General features: G+C 40.1%; 1 protein-coding gene across 1 annotated transcript in view; it reads left to right on the top strand.

Moving 5' to 3' along the window:
- Positions 1 to 7,333: 7,333 nt before the first annotated feature.
- The window catches only part of BARD1 (BRCA1 associated RING domain 1), an 86,992-nt gene continuing 71,462 nt past the window's right edge, over positions 7,334 to 22,863 (top strand). Inside the window, exons 1-2 of the mRNA XM_021075146.2 lie at positions 7,334 to 7,605; positions 18,465 to 18,521. Of these exons, the coding sequence (XP_020930805.2) occupies positions 7,463 to 7,605; positions 18,465 to 18,521 (200 nt within the window). The 5' untranslated portion in view covers positions 7,334 to 7,462. The remainder of the gene's footprint in view (positions 7,606 to 18,464; positions 18,522 to 22,863) is intronic.

Here is a 22,863-nt window from a genome sequence, read left to right as displayed (position 1 = left end):
GAATGACTGTCTATTTTTCTCAATGATCTGAGTAATTCAGGTAAAGGTAAGATTATCATTGTATATGTCTGGCTAAAGAATGAAAAGTATTGTTACAGTTAATTTTAAGATGATGTTTTTTGGTTTGATGCAACTTGCCAATTTCTCAGTCAACACCAAAAGTGGCATATATATTTGGTATTTTGAGGCTGGGGGTAGGGCAGATATTTTTAAAAGTTGAAACACACTGGATTCCTGTCTTGTTGAATATCCAAGAGGATATTGTGATTCTTATTACCTAAAAACAAATTTATTCTTATTTTTGAACCTAGAGTTTTTATACAGTAATAAGTGATAGCACTTATTAAGAACTTACTACAGAGTTTCCACTGCACTGTGGTGCAGTGGGTTAATGATCCAGTGTTGTCTCTGGTGGTGCAGGTTTGATTTCTGGCCCTATGCAATGGGATAAGGATCCAGCGTTGCTACAGGTGCGGAGTAGGTTGCAGTTGCAGTTCAAATTTGATCCCTGGCCCAGGAACTTCCATATGCTGCAGGTGCAGCCAAAAACAAAACAAAACAAACAAAAAAACCTTACTATGTACCAAGGACTTTGCTAAGAGTATTAGCTTACTTTACTGTACAACAGCGATGAGGTGGTTTTTATTATCCCAACTTCACAGATGAAAAAATATATAAGCTATCTTTTGAGATAGTTGAGATAGTGAGAAAAGCAACTAAAAGAAGGCATATGCAAAAACATTGCGGAGAGATTTAATAAACTTTCTCTTACAGACTTGACTTTACAGTAGTAACTGAATTTTAATTCAGTGTTCTAAACTCTAAAATGTATCATGGAAGGGCTATTAAGGTTTATTATCAATACCAGCAAAGTGAACCCAATATGAACAAGGCATAATTTGCAAAATAGCAGATGAGAAAGGAAAAAAAGTAAAGCTGAAATGTACTTTGTAATTGGTCATTGCTTTCAGGGACAATGGTACATAGTCATTCACTCATTTACTTCCCTCTTTATTGAACACATGCTGTGTCCAAGTCATACTTAAATATGCTGATTACCTTTCACCTGTCCTTGGAAAGAAATTTAAATTATTGTATGAATTTTGATTAAACCAATTACATAATTTTAAAACACAATGAACCCAAACTAGGGCCAATGCTCATTTCCTAGATGATCATCTTATGTGCAAACAAACAGCAGCTGGATTTCAACAGAATTTAAAATAAGCCGTTGGTAAATTTTACTGACAGCTGTTTTTGGTGATTTTTGTCAACAGAATTTTCCTGCTTTGCATCACAACATTCTTTTATTGTAGTGCCCCCTCAAAGAATAACTTGCTTGCTTTAATCACGTTTACAGAGATTTATGACTTGATGCTTATTCAGTGGTAGAGCTTCTCAACACAAAATGTCAGTGAGCCTGTTATAAATTGCTTCTGGCGTTCCTACTCTATCTTTTATTTGGCTGGGAGTATTTCCACCTGAAAGTGATAAATTCCTGCTATAACCACTTTATGTGCTTCAGTAATTACACTGTTCAGAAAAAAGGGGGTTTCTACTGAGGTGTCTCTTTAAAAACTGCAAGCAATAAAAGGCAGTGGAATGGGCTGAACTCTGAAGTCTGTTGAACAAAAAACAATGACCAGTGAAATATCTGTGTCAGACTGAGTTTGATAAATGATGAGGAAACACGGAAGACACCAAAACCTTTAAAACCACTGCTGCGGGGACATATTAATGTAACTATGTCCTTAGACTAGTTACTTTTGATCCTGTGACAGAAACTTGGCCAGCATCCACGAGAATGGGGTTAACACCCTTTCAAAAACCATTTCAAAATATCTAGATGCTTCTAGAGACTTAGGTAATTTTTCAGTAAATGCCAAGGTCCACATGACATTGGGACTGTGTCTATATATGCAACTCAGAGACTGCAGCCACTAACTTGATCAGAACAGAGTTGTAGAACTATATATACCAATCAAGGAGTTCCCGTTGTGGCTCAACGGAAAGGAATCCAACTAGTAACAATGAGGTTGCCGGTTTGATACTTGGCCTTGCTCAGTGGATTAAGCATCCAGCGTTGCTGTAAGCTGTGGTGTAGGCCACAGATGCAGCTTGGATCCTGCGTTGCTGTGGCTGTGGTGTTGACTGGCAGCTGTAGCTCCGATTCGACCCCTAGCCTGGGAACCTCTACAGGCTGCGGGTGTGGCCTTAAAAAGCAAAAAACAAAAACTGTACTGATCAAGAGGGATTCACATTCATCATATGGCATCTGTAGGTGGTGGATTCTGATTAGTTTTGGCTGTACTGTTTTGTTTGCTTCATATAAGCTGTCTATTTACACAGGACAAAACTACTTTTTAATTGCTGAGGATTTTTTTTGCTGTTAAACGAGGAACAAAATATTGTAAATAAAAGATATCCAAGTTAATCGAACAAAAACTATAAGGATTTTCATTATCAGGTCCTAACACCATGCCAAGGGTGAGATTAGGAAGCTAGTAGATGCCTCATTTTTTTAAAAATTTAACTTTATTTTTATTTATTTATTTATTTTTGTCTCTTTAGGGCCGCACCCGAGGCTTATGGAAGTTCCCAGGCTAGGGGTTGAATTGGAGCTGTAGCCTCAGGGCTATGCCACAGCCTCAGCAACAGCAGCTCTGATCTGAGCCTCATTTGCAACCTACACTACAGCTCACAGAAACACCGGATCCTTAACCCACTGAGCAAGGCCAGGAATGGAACCTGTGACTTCATGGATGCTAGTCAGATTCGTTTCTGCTGAGCCATGACAGGAACTCCTTTTTTTTTCTTAAAAATTTTTTTTTTTTTTTCCTTTTTCGGCTACTCCACAGCATATGGAGTTCCCAGGCCAGGGATCAGATCTGAGCAGCATTTTCGACCTGTGGAGCAGCTGCAGCAATGCCAGATCCTTTTTTTTTTTTTTTTTTTTTTTAATTTTTTTATTTTCCCACTGTACAGCAAGGGGATCAGGTTATCCTTACATGTATACATTACAATTACATTTTTCCCCCCACCCTTTGTTCTGTTGCAACATGAGTATCTAGACAAAGTTCTCAATGCTATTCAGCAGGATCTCCTTGTACATCTATTCTAAGCTGTGTCTGATAAGTCCAAGCTCCCGATCCATCCCACTCACTCCCGCAATGCCAGATCCTTAACCCACTGCACAAGGCTGGGAATCAAACCTGCATCCCAGTACTCCCGAGATGCTGTCAATCCTGTTTCCCCACAGCAGGAACTCTGATACTTCATTTATAATGATACTAAAAAGAGATAATGATTTTTAAGCAGAATTGAAATTTCCTTTTAGAGTTATTGCATTATATTTGCAAAGGAATAGCTATGACAAATATCTCTGTTCCATAATCACAGAATGAGCAGCTCCATCTTGCTCAGAAGATGTACTCTTTCATAAGAGAATTTTAAAGCAAGCATAACTGGCTTAGTGTAACTTAACAATTCTTTTTTTTTTTTGTCTTTTTGCCTTTTCTAGGGCTGCTTCCCGCGCCATATGGAAGTTCCCAGGCTAGGGGTCTAATCAGAGCTGTAGCGACCAGCCTACACCACAGCTACAGAAACGAGGGATTCGAGCTGTGTCTGCAATCTACACTGCAGCTTACAGCAATGCTGGATCCTTAACCCGCCGAGCAAGGCCAGGGATGGAACCCGCAACCTCATGGTTCCTAGTCTGATTCGTTAACCACTGTGCCACGACGGGAACTCCTAACTTAACAATGCTAAAACTAGTTCTTAAGATAGGAAAATGTGTTTTGCACTCACTGCGAGTTAAGCTTTAATATATGTATTAAAGTTCAGAACAGTCCATTGAGAAGGGATTTGCATTGGTTGTGCTGCATTCCTGGTTTAGAACAGTTTCATAGTTTGTTATTCCCTTCTCACAACAACCTACAAATGTGAGGTTGGCATATATTAATCATGCATTTAGAAAAGATGAAACTAAGTTCCAAGACAGGTTAAACAATTGGCTCATGGGTGCAATTCTAGGAAATGGCAGGGCTTGGTTTATAACCCAGTTATGCTTGACTCCTGAGCTCTATGGCACTTAATCATTATGCCACATTGGATTCCAGAAAAAAATGGCACAGAGCTTATGACTCTAACTTAGGTTAATAGCATTTCCACGTAACGAGGCTAGCTCAGTCAAATGTGGAGAGCAGACACCACACTCCAAGAGGCTGTGGAGGTTTGTTCCACTCCACTGATTACCACATTCAATGGCTCTTCATCAGTTGTTTTCAAACTGCATTTTCTGGGGGGAATTCTAGGTTTCACAGAGGTCCTTGCAAATAAAATTTATATCTGTCAAAGAGAATTCACTCAAAAGAATTGTTGTGGTTGATTTCACTGCATGACACCATAATTAAAAGCCAGAGAAGAATTAGTGTACATGCTGAATTTGTGAGAAAGCTTCACATTCCACAGGCCAAGAGACTGGATATTACGCTTGTCCCATTTTGCTTGTTATATATGTTTACCCAAGTGAATATGAAGAAGCTTTACTACTTGTAAAATATTTCACAACACAACAGAAGAACAAAATTGGCATTTAGACTGTTTTCCACAAATCCTTATAGTGAACCTGAAAATTGGGTAAGAGATCCAGACCAGAGATGCCTTTGGACTATAGAAGAATTACAGATGGTAATCAAAGTGATGGGGGGTGGGTATGGAGTGAGAAGAATGGATAAGTGGGCTAAAGCAAGCCAATTTCTGGGTTGCAGTATTCCCCTGGGACTGGAGTGGTATGTTGGGGTAGGATGAGTACTTTTGGAAGTCAAAGATTCTGGGGAATGCTGCTTAATTGAAAGAGGAGGAAGATAGACTAGGAGTGAAATGGAACAAGCCTAAACTTTGATGGACTCAGGAGGTCCTTGCAGGGAAATGGAAAGGGAAATAAGACACCATTTAGCCTTTTTTATTTTATGTATGTCTTTTGATTTTTTTTTTTTTTTTTTCTTTAGGGCTGCACCTGTGGCATATGGAAGCTACCAGGCTAGGGGTTGAATCAGAGCTGCAGCTGCTGGCCTACACCACAGCCACAGCAAGGCGGGATCTGAGCCATATCTGCAACCTACACCAAAGCTCATGACAATGCTGGATCTTTAACCCACTGAGCAAGGCCAGGGACTAAACCCACATCCTCATGGATACTAGTCAGGTTGGTTACTGCTGAGCCACAACGGAAACTCCCACTTAGTCCTTTTTAAAGTGGAGAGAGGATGTTGTTGACACCCTATGTTAAGGCTTTACCAGGACCCTATAGATGGACTGGATTTCCCTGGGGAGGTTTTCTTGGGGAGCAGAATTCCAGAATTTCACACATCTTTGGTGTACCTCATCCTGGATTGTCCATCTTTTACCTGCACACTTAATGGGCATGGGAGAAAGAATTGTCTCTTCAAATTCAGGATCCAGGACCGAGAGGAAGAGTTGGTTCAAAAACACATAACCTATTTTCACCAAAAGCAAAGTATCTGCCGTCTGAGCTGTAGCACTGCGGGGCTAGGAGGAAAGAAATGGAGGGGGAAGTTGAAGATGGACAAGTAATATTGCTTATTCTCTTGTCACTTCATCAGGGCCACCATCAAACAGCTGTGGAGAATTTCATGAGCCTTGGGGAGAGCTAGTGGAGCAGAGGTAGAAGGAAAGAAAAGAGGAAATTAATAGGAGAAAGAACTCATTGCACCTGCTTCACAGTTTATTTAATAGCACTGTACATACAGGCCAGTAACAATTGCTTGATTCTCAAAGCATATGACCAAAATGCGAAATTTTCTTTTACTCTGATTACAGTTAAATTACATCCTAATTTAAAAAAAGCACCTGATAAAAATATTGGTGACAGTTTATGGTAAGTAAAGCATTTGTAGTATTGATCATCTTCATATTAATTTTGAGTACTTAATGCAGGTGATTTTACACATATCTCATTTAATAATTCCACAGATCTACAGGATAAACACTATTATCCCCGTTTTGCAGATAAGGAAATAAATGCTCAGAGAACTTAAGACTTGATTTAAACTACATAATTATTCAGTGAAGGAAGTGGGATTAGAGTAGGACTGCTTGACTTCTGAAATCTCCAGCTAACTCCATTAAATACCAAAGCATCTCTCCAAGTTCATCTAAGTTTTCTAGAGTTTGAGTTCTCTGCAAAGAGTAAGCAATGCCTGAACATGGTTAAAAATCAAGGATTAACATTTTGGCTACCTCTGAGTTTAAATATATGTATATTTATACACATATATATATTTATACATATTTGGTTAGTTTCCCATGCTATCATAATAGGTCTGTTAAAATACCCTATTATGGAATTCCCGTCGTGGCGCAGTGGTTAACGAATCCGACTAGGAACCATAAGGTTGCAGGTTCGATCCCTGGCCTTGCTCAGTGGGTTAAGGATCTGGCATTGCTGTGAGCTGTGGTGTAGGTTGCAGACGCGGCTCAGATCCCACGTTGCTGTGGCTCTGGCGTAGGCCGGTTGCCACAGCTCGGATTAGACCCCTAGCCTGGGAATCTCCATATGTCTCCGGAGCGACCCTAGAAAAGGCAAAAAGACAAAAGAAACAAAACAACAACAACAAAACCCCTATCATATCTTTAGTAATAGTTCCGCTTCTATTGGCCATGTGTTTATGTGGAAATGTTTTCGATAGCTGTAGTGTAGCTTAAGGATTGGAGGGAATTGAGTTGACACCGGGATACCAGTTAGAAAGCTATGGGAACAACCCAGGTCAAAATCAGGTTAAGTGGACCTGTTCAGAGTTCAGAGAAGTAGGGAGACTTGAGAGTAAGTTGGGATAAAAATGCAAGGATTGACAGTGAATTGGCTGAAGAAGGTGAAGGGGCGTGTATTAGGTTTTATCTGTGTATATGGAGGTCAGTGAAAAGCCTGGGTTGGGAGTAGAAAGTTACTTTCTTAGGAGTTAAGAATGGCATCTTCGGTGTCACGAGCAAAGCTTTTCCAACCTCAACAGTAGTCGAAACAGGACTTCTTTTAGAAAACGCTCAACTTTCTCGGTTTGTGATTTTCCTTTGATTAAATTCGGCTAAGAGTCTCTCAAATCCTTGCTCTAGGAAAGCAAAGACTGACCCAAGCGCTAGCTTTTCTCCCTCCCGGAAAAGGCTCCGGCTCCGCCCCCCTTCAAGCCAACAGCAGGGGCCCTACGGCGGCCCCGCCCCGCCCCGCCCGAGGCCCCGCCCCACCCGGGCCCGCGCGCCGGCACTTTTGGCGCGTTTCGGCCCTGCCCCCCTACTCCGCGCGCCCCGCCCCCTAGGCGTCCCGCCGGCAGAAACGCGGGAACTGTCGGGCCCAGGGGTGGGGTCGCCCGCTTGCGGAGTCTCGGTGATTGCTAGAGTCAGCCCTGCCTTCGGCTTTCCAAGGAGCCTTTCCCCCTAGGGCGGGGCGATGTCGGGGAACCGGCTGCCGAGGGTCCGCTCCGGGAACGAGCCTCATCCCGCGCCCTCCATGGAGCCGGCGGGTCGCGGGGCCTGGGCCCACAGCCGCGCCGCGCTCGCCCGGCTGGAGAAGCTGCTGCGCTGCTCGCGTTGGTAAAGACCGACCCTCTAGGGGGCTGCCGGGAGGGCCGCGGCTGGGCTGGGGTTGTCTCCGTCTTGGTGGGGGGGTGCGGGGATCTTTTCAAACTCCGGTTTGTTCCGTTCACTCTCGTCCCGCAGTTGGGCTGGCGAGCAGAATAAGTATCTGCCCAGGGGAATGATTTTAGTTATCCCCATTCTGGGCCCCATTCACATTCTTTCTGGGTGGCTTTCTAGCCTTTTTTTGCACCAAACTCAGCAAACACGGTAGTTTTTGAACTTTAGCGCGCTTACGAATCATTCAGAGGTGTGGCTAAAAATCGGATCCCTGATCCCACCTCCAGAGTAGGCTGGAAGTTTATTCTGTGTAGGGCTGAGGCATCTGCAGGCTCACAGGGCCCTTGATTCTTGTGATCACGGTAATTCCAGAATGTTAGGCCGAGGGCTGTTAAGGGTGAGGAGGCCCAATAAATTTAAAGCAGCTGTCACTCTTTGCCGAACTAGCCCCTTTGACCTTTTCCTCTGTCGCAGCCGCATTTGGGGAGGGGGGAGAGTGTGCGGGGGGGACCCTTGTTGGGGGTAGATTGATGATAGCAATGTGATAGACACCAACAATTTCTCATTCAATTTCACATTCTCTTGATTTGATTGAAGACCGTATGGCTTGGAGTTCCAACTCTTAGAGATGCTATATTATTTTTTGCTTGTTTCCCTTCATGCTGTTACACCATGGGAATCCTTTCAGTTCATGGTTTTCATTCCATCTGAAGATATCATTTTCGTGACTGGTATGCCTTACTTCTCCTCCTGTAGCTCTTTCTAGTATAGAAATCAAGAAGGTTTATAAAACCCAAGAAGGGCTCATCTCACTTTTCATTTCTTCCAAGAGCATTTATTGAGCACCTGCTGTGTGCCCAGCTCAGTATTTCTGCATCGGTACCACTCTGGCAGGTTTCCTTTCTGCTTGTAGCTGTTCTATCATATTTCTTTTTTTGGACTTTCTTTTGATCCCATCCCTCCACTCCCCCCACCCCATTTCTGACTTACAGAACTTAAACATAAAGCATAAGTAGACATAGCTTTTTCTTTAAAAATGAAAAGGACTTAACACAGAGTTTTGTGCTTATATTTTATGTTACAAAAACTTTAAAACCTGTGACAAAATGTCATCATTACACTCCTTAGAAAAACGGCACTTGTGCGTGAAGTTATTCTGAGTTGTGTTTTCCCATTGCATAGGGGTCATCCACTTGAGAATAAGAAATTTAAAACTGGCTCTGCTAGTTACTGTAATCACACCTTAATAGTTAAGCACATTTCTGCATGGGAGGCACTAGGACAGCAGCAGGATGCTTGGTCTAGACTCTAAGAGTCAGACTGCCTGGGGTCAGGTTCCAGCTTTTGACACTGTTGAATGGACCCAGTCATTCATCCTATCTGTGCCTCAGTTTCCTTATCTGAGTGATAATAGTGCTCAGTTCATCCTCCTGTGAAGTTTCATTAATAATTAAAAAAAAATTATTGAATCCCTATTCTAGGCATTGGAGATTCATTAGTAAACAAAGCAGATAAAAAATGTCAGCCCTTTTGAAACTAACATTCAGTGGGAGAGAAGAAACTAAATGAAATCATACATGTAAAGTGTTCAGTGTAGTGATTGTCCTAGAATAAATGATTAATTACAGGGGTCTTATAAAAATACAAAAATGAAAATCTGCTTGCTGAATGGTTTGGGGGAGACAAAAGAGATAATCTATAGAAATAATCTAGGTTGTCTGGAAATCTAATAAATCCAGTTTAACTTTTATCGCTTACCAGTATTTTTCCAGTTTTCTACTGAAGTGAGCAGACAATAAGAGCCAAGGAACTGAAAGTAGGCATCAGTAACTAGGTTCAGACTTTTCATACACCTCATCCTGTTGGCTGGTTAATGATGTTGAACTCCAGTGATTTTTTTTTTTTTCTTTAATGAGTATGTGAACCACTGATTAAATCTCAGCTGTTTCTTTGGTTGCACATTTTAACATAGGGCTCTGCAAACTTTTTTTCTTAAGGGTTGAATGGTAAATATTTTAAGCTTTGCTGCCTGCAAACGGTGTCCTTGTTTTTTTTTTTTTTTTTAAAACAACCCTTAAAAATGTAAAAATAATTCTTGACTCAAGGGATATACAAAAACAGTCAACTGGCTTGATTTGGTGCATAGTCAGTAGTTTGCCCAACTGTTTTAACAGGTACAATGTCTTAAGGTTAAAAACCCTTTTTTTGGTGTAACATTTTACATCACATGGGGTTTAGTATTTAGAAATGATTAATGTTCCTCTCCCTGCCACTGTATATTTGCCATTGTCTGTAGTGAGTAAAGCTTGACTAGTTGATTTTTACCCATGGGGGAAAAACCCTGTTCTTTCTGCCTGTGCTTTGCCTAATAGCTGCCTGACATCATTGCTCGATGGTCTGCTTTGAATGTTGCTACCCATCATTCAGAGCAACATTATATTATTTGAAATTGTGTGTCAGTATGTCCTTTTTCCAGAGCTCCAAAGTTTTACCCAGTGGGCTAGCGATTACCCCAATTACCCTCACATTCAGCTTGCATCTGTCATTCATCTTGTGCTCCCAGCTGTCACCTGTCCTGTGTAGCACATTGGATTTGTTTTGCAGCAAGCATCACTTGTGGGTGAGGGTGGATTGGCTCCATTAAGGACATCCTTTCTTGACCTTTAACATAAGTGTGACTCCAAGGTGAAGCTGATGAAATTGTTCCACAGGGCAGATGTGACATTCGTTTTAGGTCCAAGCCTCCCAACAAGATAGAAGCTATTTAAAGATTTGGAAAAATGAGACAGGAAGACCATATCTTTTGAGAGGCTTACAGAAAGCCTGCGAATAATGTGTTTCTAAAGGAAGCAGGAAGTAGGAGCTGGAATGTAAAAGCTCGGGTGTCTTATGACGCTATTTTGTGAATTAAGATAATGAAGTACCTCTTAATATATTTTGGGGGGTGGGGGCTTTGGCTTTTACTGCAGTTGTGGTTCAGAGTTCTAATGACTTAATTGAAGTATAGTTTGACTTACAGTCTTAAGTTAGTTTCTGGTGTTCGGGAAAGTTATTGAATTATCCATGTATTCATACTCTTTTTCATATTCCTTTCCATTTGGTTTATTATAGGACATTGAATATAGTTCTCTGTGCTGTACAGTAGGTCCTTGTTCTATTGACTTTTTAATCATCTTTAGGTAAAAATTAAAAAGTAATTTTGTGATTTTTTTTAAAGATAGGTGATAGTTTTCTAAATTATCCCTTGTTCTAGTAAAGATAATTCGTATTGTTTTCTCTTATATTTTGAGGCCGTATAGCTTAGTGGTTAAGAGAATGGATTTTGGACCCTGGCTTCAAATCTTGGCCCAGGGATTTTGGACAAATTATTTCATTTTTGTACGCTTCCTTTTCTTCATCTGCCAAAAGCGTTATTAGTAGTTTCTACTTGATAGCTTTGTTTAAATTAAACGAGTTAAATTTATAAGGTACTCAGAGCAGTATCTCTTATGTTCCAAGTGTTTTATGAATGCTTGTAAAATAAAGGATAGATTTCCTGACTCCAGCTTTCAGCTTTTGTCTTTCTTCTTTAGTTTGGATTGTTCAGAGGCATTCTTCTAGGCCATTGAGCCTTTGATGGGATGATTATTCCCTAGAGTTTGCTCTGCTGCCGCTTCTTCATTATCACAACAAGCAATCGCTGAGGCACTGCCTAAATGGTGGTGCCGCGGGGACTTTCTGCCCAAAAGGAGCCTGTGCTTAACTGTGAGGGATCAAGTATACACACAGTTCAGGGTAAATTATGATGAAAGCCAAGGGGATGCAGAGAAGGGTACTTGGGTGAAGGCAGTGGAGGAAAGCTTCCTGGACTTTGTATTTGCGGCTTGGGTAGATTTTTATAGATAGATGGAGCCAGGTGGAGAATTACGGCAAATAAACAGATGCTAGAAAGCATGTGGAATAAAGAGGGGGAGTGAGTCAGATGGGCAGAGTTAAGACCTGTTTAGATCCTAGTGATTAAAAGCTCAACGCATTTCATGTGTTTCACATAGTTCCTTCCTAAGGGGAGCCTTTTGTTTAACTTTCCTGGAACTCCGGTCGGTGTCTCATCTGTAAAATGAAGAAAATGGATGTTCCCAGATTCCAGAATTATTAGTGTTATTGGTTGCAAATTATTGTTTAAAACTTTTAGTGAAATTTGACATACACACAGAAGAGGGCACAAGTTATTGGTGTCCATGTTTCATATGTCCCTCCAAATTGTGGAATTTTATTTACTTTTGTAGTATTTTTATTCTTTGACACCTGTCTCCTTCAGTTAGGCTACACATTTCATAAAGAAGAATTTTCCATAGGTTCTTGGAAATAATTATAGATAGGAAACAGTGGGTAGAAGGTGCAGGTCTTTCGTCCTGGGGTTTAGAGCTAGAACCACGACATGCACATTCCTGTTACAGGCTACAGCATAGCTGGTCTTGTATAGGGCTTGTAACGGCTAGAGAAACTTTCCACACACATGGAGCATCCTTTTGTACTGTCCTCCCTTGCCTAGGAGATGGCCATATAGGTGACGCTGCTGTTGTACAGGTTTGGGGCTCGGGCTGCGAGTGCAGATTTGAAGGTCATCTACATACAGATGGTAATTGAAGGCATACTTCCGGAAGTGAGCCAAGGAAGAGGATATAAAGGCGAACTCCCATGTCTGAGCCTTGAAACTCAGCGTTTGAACGTCAGGTAGAGGAGGTTATGCTTTAAGGACAGAAATATCAGCAGTTACTTAGATACTGTTTTGCTTTGGGGGGAAGGGAATAGAAGATAGAATTAAAAAAAAAAACTCTTTGAGTTGGGTATACATATTCTTGGTGGCTTTTCTGGCTCATAATAGACATTCTAATATAATTAGTCATTACTAGAATTCTGCTGCCCCTTTGACTTTTGGTATATGTGACACATTGGTTTATACTGTCTTTATTGACACTGAAAATTGGACATGAATTCTTATTTTTCTCATGTGATTTACTTGAATCTGGCATGCAAAAAAACTATATAAAATAAGATGCTTTCATGTCATTCATACCCCTTGTTAACAGTTTTGTTTATTCTCAAGGTAGGTAAGACAAATTGTTTAATTGGCTTCAGGAGGCTCTGAATTTTGATGTTAAATGCATTGGTCCACACTTAAAAATAGCTTGGGGATTTTCTAAAATGTAAGAGCACTGTAGTAGCTATCTTGCCTGATAGTAAATAGCAGTTGATACCTCATGGAAGCTTAGGGAGCCATTCATTTAAGAAATTGGTCTGCTTCAATATGGTGTAATCTTAACTAAATTTTATTTCCTTCTCTGTAAAGAAAATTTTATATCAATAGGAGCTTTTTCTGAAAAGAAAAAAAAAAGTTTGTTTTTCCTACTTAGTTCTTCCTCTGACGGCACCGACCTTTTCAGGTGAACTGCATGTAAAGTAACAGAATATGACTGTAGAAGGGAAAGAGTAAAGTAGTTGAATTTTCAAGGTATAGAAATCCTGTTACCGTGCAAATGTCGTCTTATGCTTCTGGATTTTTTTCCTTCTAATATAAATGTATATCAAACAAAAAATAGGGAAAGGATAAAATAGAATTGTTAATATAAATGCATTTTTGTTTGTAGTCTTCCACTTGGTTCACTCACAAAGATTTATTGAGAGCCTGCTGTTCATATATAGCACCATGCTAGGTAGGTAATGGTGTGTTGGGGAGTTCAGAGAAAAATGAAAGTAAGATCTCTTGTCTGTAGGACAACAGTCTATTTGGAGACTTGAAAAAAAAAAAGAAAAAAGAAAAGAAATCAGGCAGATAAAATTCAGAATATTTAGTTTTCAACATTGATTTCCAGAGCCTCAGCTGAATGCTACCTGTGGAACTTGTAGAGCATTTTGTACTTAAGCCATATTTTAACCACAAAATTACCCATCTAGATTATAAGCTCCTAAGGAAAGAGTATAACACAGTCAACTTTGTGTCCTTTATATGTCTGGGTACAGGTTTTGCCTAAGTGGTGGCATGGAAACCAAATTCTAGGAATTTCTGTGCTTTTTTGTTTAGTGTCATTTTATTATGTCATCCTGGGCAGTAATTGGAAGATGTGTAGGCTTGATGTAGTTTTTGGGGAGGAGGAAGTGTATTCTAGGCTGGGGATAGTCTGAGTATTTGTGGGCTTGGAATTGGACACAAGGTGTTTGAAAAACATCACAGACACTGATAAGAGCAGGGTTTTTTTTTTGTTTTTTTTTTTGTTTTTTTTTTTGCCTGTACCCTGGGCACCTGGAAGTTTCCAGAGATTGAACCCACACCATAGCAGTGACCTGAGCCTCTGCAGTGACAATACTGAATCCTTAACCCACTGAGCCACGTGGGAACTTGAAGAGCCGTTTTTGTTGAGGAGCAGTGAGGGCAAAGTTTGCCTCGCTTGCAGATTGTGAAGAACTTTTTAATATTGAAAAGTAATCCATGCATATGCCAAAGGACACGGTATGGTCGTTAAATATTTGTTAAATGAATGACAGCTCTGAATCTTCTTCAAGAACACACCATGATCAGTTTCTTGTGTATCCTTTAAGAGGTTCATTTCCTAGGTAAACATTTAGATTGTTTCCAGTCTTGTACTATAATAAACACAAGACCTGTACTGGAGTGAATACCCTTGTCCATGTACCATTACATTTAAGATTTTTTATTGGAATTATACGTGAACATAGTTGACAGCGTTAATAGGCCCAAAAGTATAATGAAAACATTTTTGCCACATGCCTCATCACCCTTGAGTTCTATACTCCAGATACAACCTCTTTTCATCTGTTTTAATTCTAGAACTTCCACATTGCCACATGTGTTTCTGTTACTAGTTCTTGCCTTTTTTTTTTTCTTTCCCCATTCTAGACATTATTTGTTAACTTCTTTTATCTTCCTACTCTGAGAAATGGGTTTCCTTTCCTCCCCTCCCCTCCTTTCCTCCCTGCAGCATGGAGTTCCCAGGCCAGGGATCAGATCTGAGCTGCAGCTATGATGGAAGCTGCAGCTGCAGCAACGCTGGATCCTTAACCCACTGTGCTGCTGATGCTGTTGCACCACAGTGGGAACTCCAAGATGGATTTTCTTATTACCAGCTATCTATTGACTTTCTACTAAGGAAGAGGCCTGGATAAAGAATTCAAAGTACAAAACAATTTTCAGTCATTACTATGAAGACCCAACATCCCTTGTCACCCCTTGCCAGGTCTTATGCTCTTCTGAATCCTTAAAAAAATTATATATATAACTGACATTTTATTATTTCTTAATCTCTGGAAGCTTTTGGTATCTTTGCTACATAGATATCTTTAGTCTTTTGACATTTCAATTTTGCAAGCATGCGTCTGAGATTATCTGAAGAATAAATTCCTGGCAGTAGAATTAGTTGAGTTAAAGTTTGGTATCTTTAAAATTGTGATAGATATTGTCTGGTTGTAATAAGAATTCTTTTATTCCAAAGTGTCTTCTAGCTAAGCTCTAGTTGTCAGAAAGTCTGGTTTTGACAGAGGTCACTGCCACCCTCTGTGTAAGTGTATCTGTTCTTTGAGCTTTTGCATTAAAGTTATTTTGAACTTGGCACCACCCTCTTCCAGCTTTGGCTCTAACACTTCTCTTCCTGCTCCTTCCCCCAGCACACACACACATGCACCTAATTTTCATTCACCCTCCCAGTGTCTTTTCTCATCTATTAACAGCAATACAAAATATTTTCTAGGTTAGTAATTAGAATAATTAGTATAACTGATCAATTAGTCATAGATACTAGATTCATTGCTAAGTACACTGCAGCATCTTGTTGCTGGGTGAAGGATAAGGACTTCTAGATAAAGGGTTCAGAGCCATCTTGAGAAGGAAATTTAAGTTTAGAAGCAGAATCAAGGCATCGAGTCAGGTATTCGCAGAGAAAACCAGAGGCTGTGGACTGCACCCTGGGGGTAAGCGTATACCGAGAGATAGGAAAAGCAGCAGCTAAGGAAGCACTGAAATAGGCAAATGTAAACATGCTATAAGAAAACTAAAACTCAGTGGAAGGAAAAGTTTTAGGAAAGAGGGTGAGGTTGGTGTTATTTCACAGAGAGGTGAGGAAGAAGGAGGACGAAAAAAATGGCTTTGGTGCACAGTGTAAGCGCAGTGGTGGGAGTTAAAGCTGGAAAGGTAAGGAGATGGAGTTTGCTGGTGCAGAGCATTACTTAAGAACTTTTATCTGCAAGAAAGGGACAGGCTGGGGCAGAAGGTGGCGTGGATTCAGGATCTAAAGTGGTTGTTTTTAGGTTGCAGGAGAGGTTACCTGTGCATGTTTAGATGCAGGTGGAAGAGGAAGGATGGCTATAGTAATCTAAGGACAAATTTCGCAGCACATTTTAAGAAGGAAGAATGACTGATGGAGATCTTTCCCTCTGAGCCTGGAGGGAGGGGGAAGATCACGATGAGGAGGTAGGAATGAGTCTAGTGGTTAAAAGCTCACACTGTTTGGCTTCAGTACGGTTAGTGGGATTTTGAGCTTGGTGATTATCTACTCCTTGCTTTGTTTACTCACAGAACATCTAATATATCACTTTGGTGGAGATACAAAGGTGAGGAAACTACCAAGTGAGTTTATAGAGACAGTTTGTTTATCTCTCTGTCTTTTTATAATGGCTCTTCTTAGCCTGAGAGCAGACACAGAAGGAGTAGGCTGTGGGGCCCTTGAGTGTCTTAAGAGGTCAGCAGAATTAGGGCGGTGGTGAGGAAGACTCTGAACTAGTTAGCTTGGAGGTTTGGTCAGGGTGTTGGGATAAAAAAGAAGGGGGATATTATGATAGGAGGAGATAATACTGCTTTTGAGATTGCAGAGGCAGAGCTCATAATAAAGTAGAATCCAGCACAATTAGGAGATTGGAGGTTAGGTTTGATGGGTCAAATAATGAACAAAAATTACAGGACCACCATGAGCATTGTAGCAGAGATCTTCATTGCCGGGATCATAGAAGTGGTTGGCACATTACAAGTCGTGTGTGTGTGTATGTGTATGTGTATTTTGGCTGCACCTATGGCATGCAGAAGTTCCCTGGCCAGAGATTAAAGCTGAGCCACTGCAGTGACAACACCGGATCCTTAAACCCACTGCACTGCAAGAGAACTCCTACAAGTCATATTTTTATCACCATATTCTTTTTTCTTTCTTTCTTTTTTTTGTCTTTTTAGGGTTGCACCTGCAGCATATGGAGGTTCCCAGGCTAGGGGTCTAATTGGAGCTGCAGCTGCTGGCCTATGCCAGAGCCACAGCATCACAGGATCCAAGCCACATCTGCCACCTACACCACAGCTCACAGCAATGCTGGTTCCTAAACCCACTGAGGGAGGCCAGGGATTGAACCTGTGTCCTCATGGATACTAGTCTGATTCATTTCTGCTAAGCCGCAATGGAAACTCCTATGACCATGTTCTATGTAGGGTGGTAGAAAAATAAGATATCGTGAGTTTTTAAAAAGTGATGGGTTGTATAATGTCAGTGATCACCATTTTCAATATCTTGAGAATAATATTGTTGATGTGCTCTGTTTTTAGCACTCTTTTGAAAGCTCAATTTCACTTTAACGTTCATATCTATTAAATGATGCAGTGTGATACTTTTGATCTTGTGAGAAATGTGGAAGACTATTTTTATTGACATGTGGTATGTGTACAGAGGTAATTGGATAATAGTGGTGTAAATACCTAAAGGACCTGGGGTTAGTATAATAAACCAAGCACAAAAATAATTCTTTTTTTTTTTTTTTTTTTTTTTACTGTTTCTGTTTGCTCTTTTCTTTTCCTGTTTGCTCTTGCCTCATTACACCCTCTAGTTATAATGACTTGATTTGTGTTTATTAGTTAAGTACCATTACCTTCTTAGGATTAAAAAAAGGCAGGTGCTTTTTTAATTTTTAATTTTTTAAAAATTTTATTGGAATATGTTTGACAGCAGGTGCTTTTTGATAGGCAGTGCTGGGAATATGTAATTGTCTGTAGAATGCCAACCTGATGGTAGCTATTTGCAGTTGCTTTAAAGAATAAACCAATCAACTTTCTATAAACTGAATGAATGTATTTTGATAAGACATCTGTCAAAAATGGATGGCTACTTAACAACAACAGGAGACTGATTTTTTTTTTTTTTTTTTAAATTGAAAACCGTAGATTCGCATAGTCAAGGTGACCAGATGTCCTATTTTTCTGGAGCAGTCCTGGTTTATACCTACTGTCCTATCCAGTTATCACTCTCTTTCATTCTCAGAAATGTTCTGATTTAGACACTGCACTATATAGTCATTCTACGCGTTAGTCACATTTTGAGATTTATGGTCTCCCCTTTGAATCTTTGGTTGAAAGCAGCAGCCAGTGGTCGGTTTTACTTGTAAGAGGTTCAGAGAGACGGAACTAAGTTGCTTCTTTCTATGATTTCACAGTATATACAATATAAAAAGTGTTATCATTTGCACTGGTTTAGTAGTTATTATTTGAATTCAGCAGATGTGTGATGATACAATATTTAATCAGTGAGTAACAGTCTTTCAAAAATACGTCCTTTTTTCTTTTTCTTCCCCCCTACAGCACACGCAAGTTCCCAGACAAGGGATCAAATCCAGGCCACTGCAGTGACAGCACTGAATCCTCCACTGCTAGCCCACCAGGGAACTCCTCAAGAACACACCCTTAGTATCTTCTATTTTGAGAAAGAAAAATGGTAGTGTTGGGCCTTGGATTTGTTGTGTAAAAAATGTTTATTAAAAAAGCCCTAATTTTTCATTGTTTTCCTTTTTTCAAACAGCACTGATATTCTGAGGGAGCCTGTGTGTTTAGGAGGATGTGAGCACATCTTCTGTAGGTAAGTAATTATGGCTTATGATAGATATACACACACACACACACACACGCATATATATAGTGCAACTATATTTTTACTAGATAAGTCATGTAATCATATTGATACCAGTATTACCTTATGTTGTTTAACTAATAGACTGCAGGGTAACTCACTGTACATTGTCTCATTTTAATCTTTTTAACTGTCTTCATTTACAAATCAGAAAACTCAAAGCTCAAAGAGGATGATTTGTTGAAAGATAGAAAACTTAGTAAGTAGCTTTGCTAAGCTAGGGGAAAAAAATTAATACCTCTTACATAATTCAAATGTCTTATTTATTCTTATTTTTTTGTATCTAGACTTTCCAAATTGTGAAAGTTTGATTCTTATTGTTATTATATTACTTTCCTAGGACTGACATAACAAAGTATCAAAGCTGGGTGGCTCAGAGCAACAGACATTTACATGCTCACAGTTCTGGAGGCTGAGAGTGAGGTGTCAGTAGGTTTGGTTCCTTCTGAGGGCTGTGAGGGAAAATCTGTCCCGGGCCTCTCTCCTACCTTTGAGGTGGAGAATCTTTGGTTCCTGGAAATCTTCGGCTTTTCTTGGCTTGGAGATGTATCACTCTGATCTTAGCCTTCATGTTCACATGGCATTCTCCCTTATGTGTGTGTTTGTCTCTGTGTCCAGATTTCTTTATTTTAATACAACTATCAATTAAATTGAATTAGGGCCTACTCTGATGATCTCATCTTTTTTTCTTTTTACAGTTGCTCCTGTGACATATGGAAGTTCCTGGGCCAGGGGTCGAATCAGAGCTACAGCTGCAGCTGTGCCAGATCCTTAACCCACTGAGCAAGGCCAGGGATCGAACCTGCATCCTCAGAGACGATTCCAGGTCTTTAACCTACTGAGCCACAGCAGGAACTCCTGATGATCTCATCTTAATGTGGTCATCTATGAAGACCTTATTTCCAAATAAGGTCGCATTCACAGGTCCTGGGGTTTAAGACTTAAGCATCTTTTGGAGGGACACAATTCAAGCCATAACAGTTATTTGAAATTGTATCCATCAAAGCCCTGGCTTAGAGGTTAGAATATTAGATTTTCATCATCTTATTTCTTACTCAGGAGAAATCAATTAAAGGAGTGAATGTTTTAGTTTAATTGTCTGTGAGACAGAGTTAATATATCCTTCTTTGAATCAGTCTTTTAATTATTTCAAATTATGACTATGTGATTACCTTGCATGAGCGTACTGCAATATGAAGTTTAAACACATATGAAAATAGTTTACTGTGTGACTTCAGTGGGTTAGGGATGTGTGGGAGGTAGTTACTGTTGGGGGTCCCAATTTGTTTCTAGAAACACAGATCTGTTACATAGGGCACATCCAGCAGGAGGATGGGGTAGGAAATAGTATCTATTGCCAACCTGATACCTCCATGTGAATGATGAAATGCGGTTTCAGACTTGATATGCTCAGAGCAGATCTGTTGATCATCTTCGCCTTTGCCCAGTTCTTTCCTTGATAACCTTCACAGCAATAAATGGTGCTATCGGAATAAATGATAGCGAATTTACTCAAAGCAAAAGCTGCTAGTCATACCTGATTGCCATTTTTCTTCTTCCCCATCCTTAAGCTTTGTCAGTTTCACCTCAAAGTGTACCCTAAATCTTGAATTTTCCCACTTTTTTCTCTGTGTGCTACTGTTTATACTTTGGTCTAAGCCACTGTCCAATTCTCTCTCTCAGACTTAGTTCATTAAACACATCAAACTCACTCCTGCCCCAGGACTTTTGCACTTACTCTTTCTTCCATCTAGTATGTACTTCTGCTAAATTTTTGTGAGGCTACCTTTCCATTAGTTGCATTTCAGCTCAAATACTACCTCCTCCAAAGGTCTCCCATTATCTCTTTAAAATTTTGTCCATTTCCTGTCTCCACTCTGTGGCATGCAGATTTATTTTGTTTCAGGGGATGTACTCACTGTATATAATAGACTAGTGAGAAATCTCCTGGTGCATAACAGATTCCATGAAATTGTATGCAAAGCATGTGTGTGTGTGTTCCATACCTTTTAATTGGATTCTAAAAGGGTCTGTGACTTAAAATGGCTAATGAAAGATTAAGACAGGGATGAGAACATTTAAAAGAGAAAATGGTCGTCTGTGCCTTCAGTGTACTCCCGGTTTGTTTTTATTATATGATGCCAAGAATTAGGGCAGCTGTTTGTATTCTTTGCAGATTTGTAGCTATGTAAAGCTGCTGAGAAATGCAGTAAATACCATTCAGCTTTTTTTTTTTTTTGTCTTTTTTCTATTGCTTGGGCCGCTCCCGCGGCATATGGAGGTTCCCAGGCTAGGGGTCAAATCGGAGCTGCAGCCACCGGCCTATGCCAGAGCCACAGCAACACTGGATCGCAGCCGCGTCTGCAACCTACACCACAGCTCACGGCAACGCCGGATCGTTAACCCACTGAGCAAGAGCAGGGATTGAACCCGCAACCTCATGGTTCCTAGTCGGATTCGTTAACCACTGTGCCACGACGGGAACTCCCATGCAGCTTTAAAAGTTGGTTTTGATATGTCCCAGTGCAACCGAAGCACTAGAGTCGAGGGGAGGTTGGAGGGATAACAGATTTTTATCTTATTGACATGTTCTGGTAGTTTCAGAATACTTTCATGTCCGTAAAACTAGTCCATTAACTTTCTTTAAGACGTGGCAGGGAGACCCAAACTTTTGGTCTCAGCCATTTTATCCTCTTAAAAAATTAAGGAACCCAAAGGGCTTTTGTTTATTATATATGTGTGTATTTACCATGTAAAACTAAGATTTTTAAAAAAATATGACTACATTTAAAAATAATAAATCTGTTACATAGTGACATAAGTAACGCTTTTTAGGGAAAATAACTATTTTATAAGCCAAATTAAAAATAGAGTGGCATTGTTTTCACTTTCTTGCAAATCTCTTTATTGTTTTGGTGAGTAGCCAGCAGATTCTCATATCCACCTACGTATTTAAAATGTTTTGATAATGTTGTTCTGATTAAAGCATATGAAGAAAATCTGGTCTTATACATATCTATAGTTGTTAAAAAGAGTATTTTAACAGCCTTTTAAAATAATTATGAATATTCTTCATTGCTACTCTATCACTACTTGTCAAGTGCTAGTTTCTTTAGATTTGTTACAGTGTGGAATCTAAGCTATATCGGTGAATGTTTGTTATATTAAATTTCACTGGTTCATCTTGTACTTTGAATGGCTGTTTTGTCCACATGATTTTATAATATCACACATTGGTCATTTGGAAAATGTTGGCTCAGTGATTTTATAACATCACACATTGGTCATTTGGAAAATGTTGGCTCAATGAGTTAGGCAGATCTATTGAGAACCAACATATATCTCCAGAATTCTGGATTAATGTATTCAAAATAATTTGATAACAGCATTAAGACATGTATTACAGGGAGTTCCACTGTGGCTCATCGGGTTAAGAACCCGACTAGTATCCACGAGGATGAGGGTTTGATCCCTGGCCTCGCTCCGTGGGTTAACAATCTTTCATTGCCACGAGCTGTAGGTTGCAGACATGGCTCAGATCTGGTGTTACTGTGGTTGTGGCACAGGCCAGCAGCTGCAGCTCTGATTCCCTGAAAAGAAAAAGAAAAGGAAAAAAAGACATATGTATTACAGAATATATAAAATAGATTGAATAGATTGATCTGAGTACTAGTGTGGTGCTGGTTAAGTGTCTTAACTAGATCTCATTTTCCTCATCTGAGTGAGATGGTGGCACCTGCAGCATATGGAGGGTCTCAGGCTAGGGGTTAAATTGGAGCTACATTCGCCAGCCTACACCACAGCCACAGCAACGTGGGATCTGAGCCGAGTCTGCAACTTACACCACAGTTCATGGCAACTCCAGATCCTTAACCCACTGAGTAGGCCCAAGGATTGAACGTGTGTTCTCATGGATGCTAGTCAGGTTTGTTTCCGCTGAGCCATGACGGGAACTCCAAGATGGTGGTTCTTTGATGAATAGATTTTGACTATATTTCACTGGTATTCCTCAAATAAGTATTGTACAACAATTGATGACTTAATAAAAAAATGGCCTGAAGATCTAAACAGACAATTCTCCAAAGAAGACAGAAAGATGGCCAAAAAACACATGAAAAGATGTTCAACATCACTCATTATTAGAGAAATGCAAATCAAAACCACTCTGAGGTGCCACTTTACACCAGCCAGAATGGCCATCATCAAAAAGTCTATACATAATAAGTGCTGGAGAGGATGTGGAGAAAAAGGACCCCTGTTACACTGTTGGTGGGATTGTCAATTGGTGCAA

This window comes from Sus scrofa, chromosome 15, assembly GCF_054392235.1.
Source record: "Sus scrofa isolate SSC_HxYL_T2T_F1_AM1 chromosome 15, Sscrofa_HxYL_maternal_Yorkshire_Landrace_v2.0, whole genome shotgun sequence".
Classification (NCBI taxonomy): Eukaryota; Metazoa; Chordata; class Mammalia; order Artiodactyla; family Suidae; genus Sus; species Sus scrofa.
This window is presented reverse-complemented; position numbering and strand designations above follow the sequence as displayed.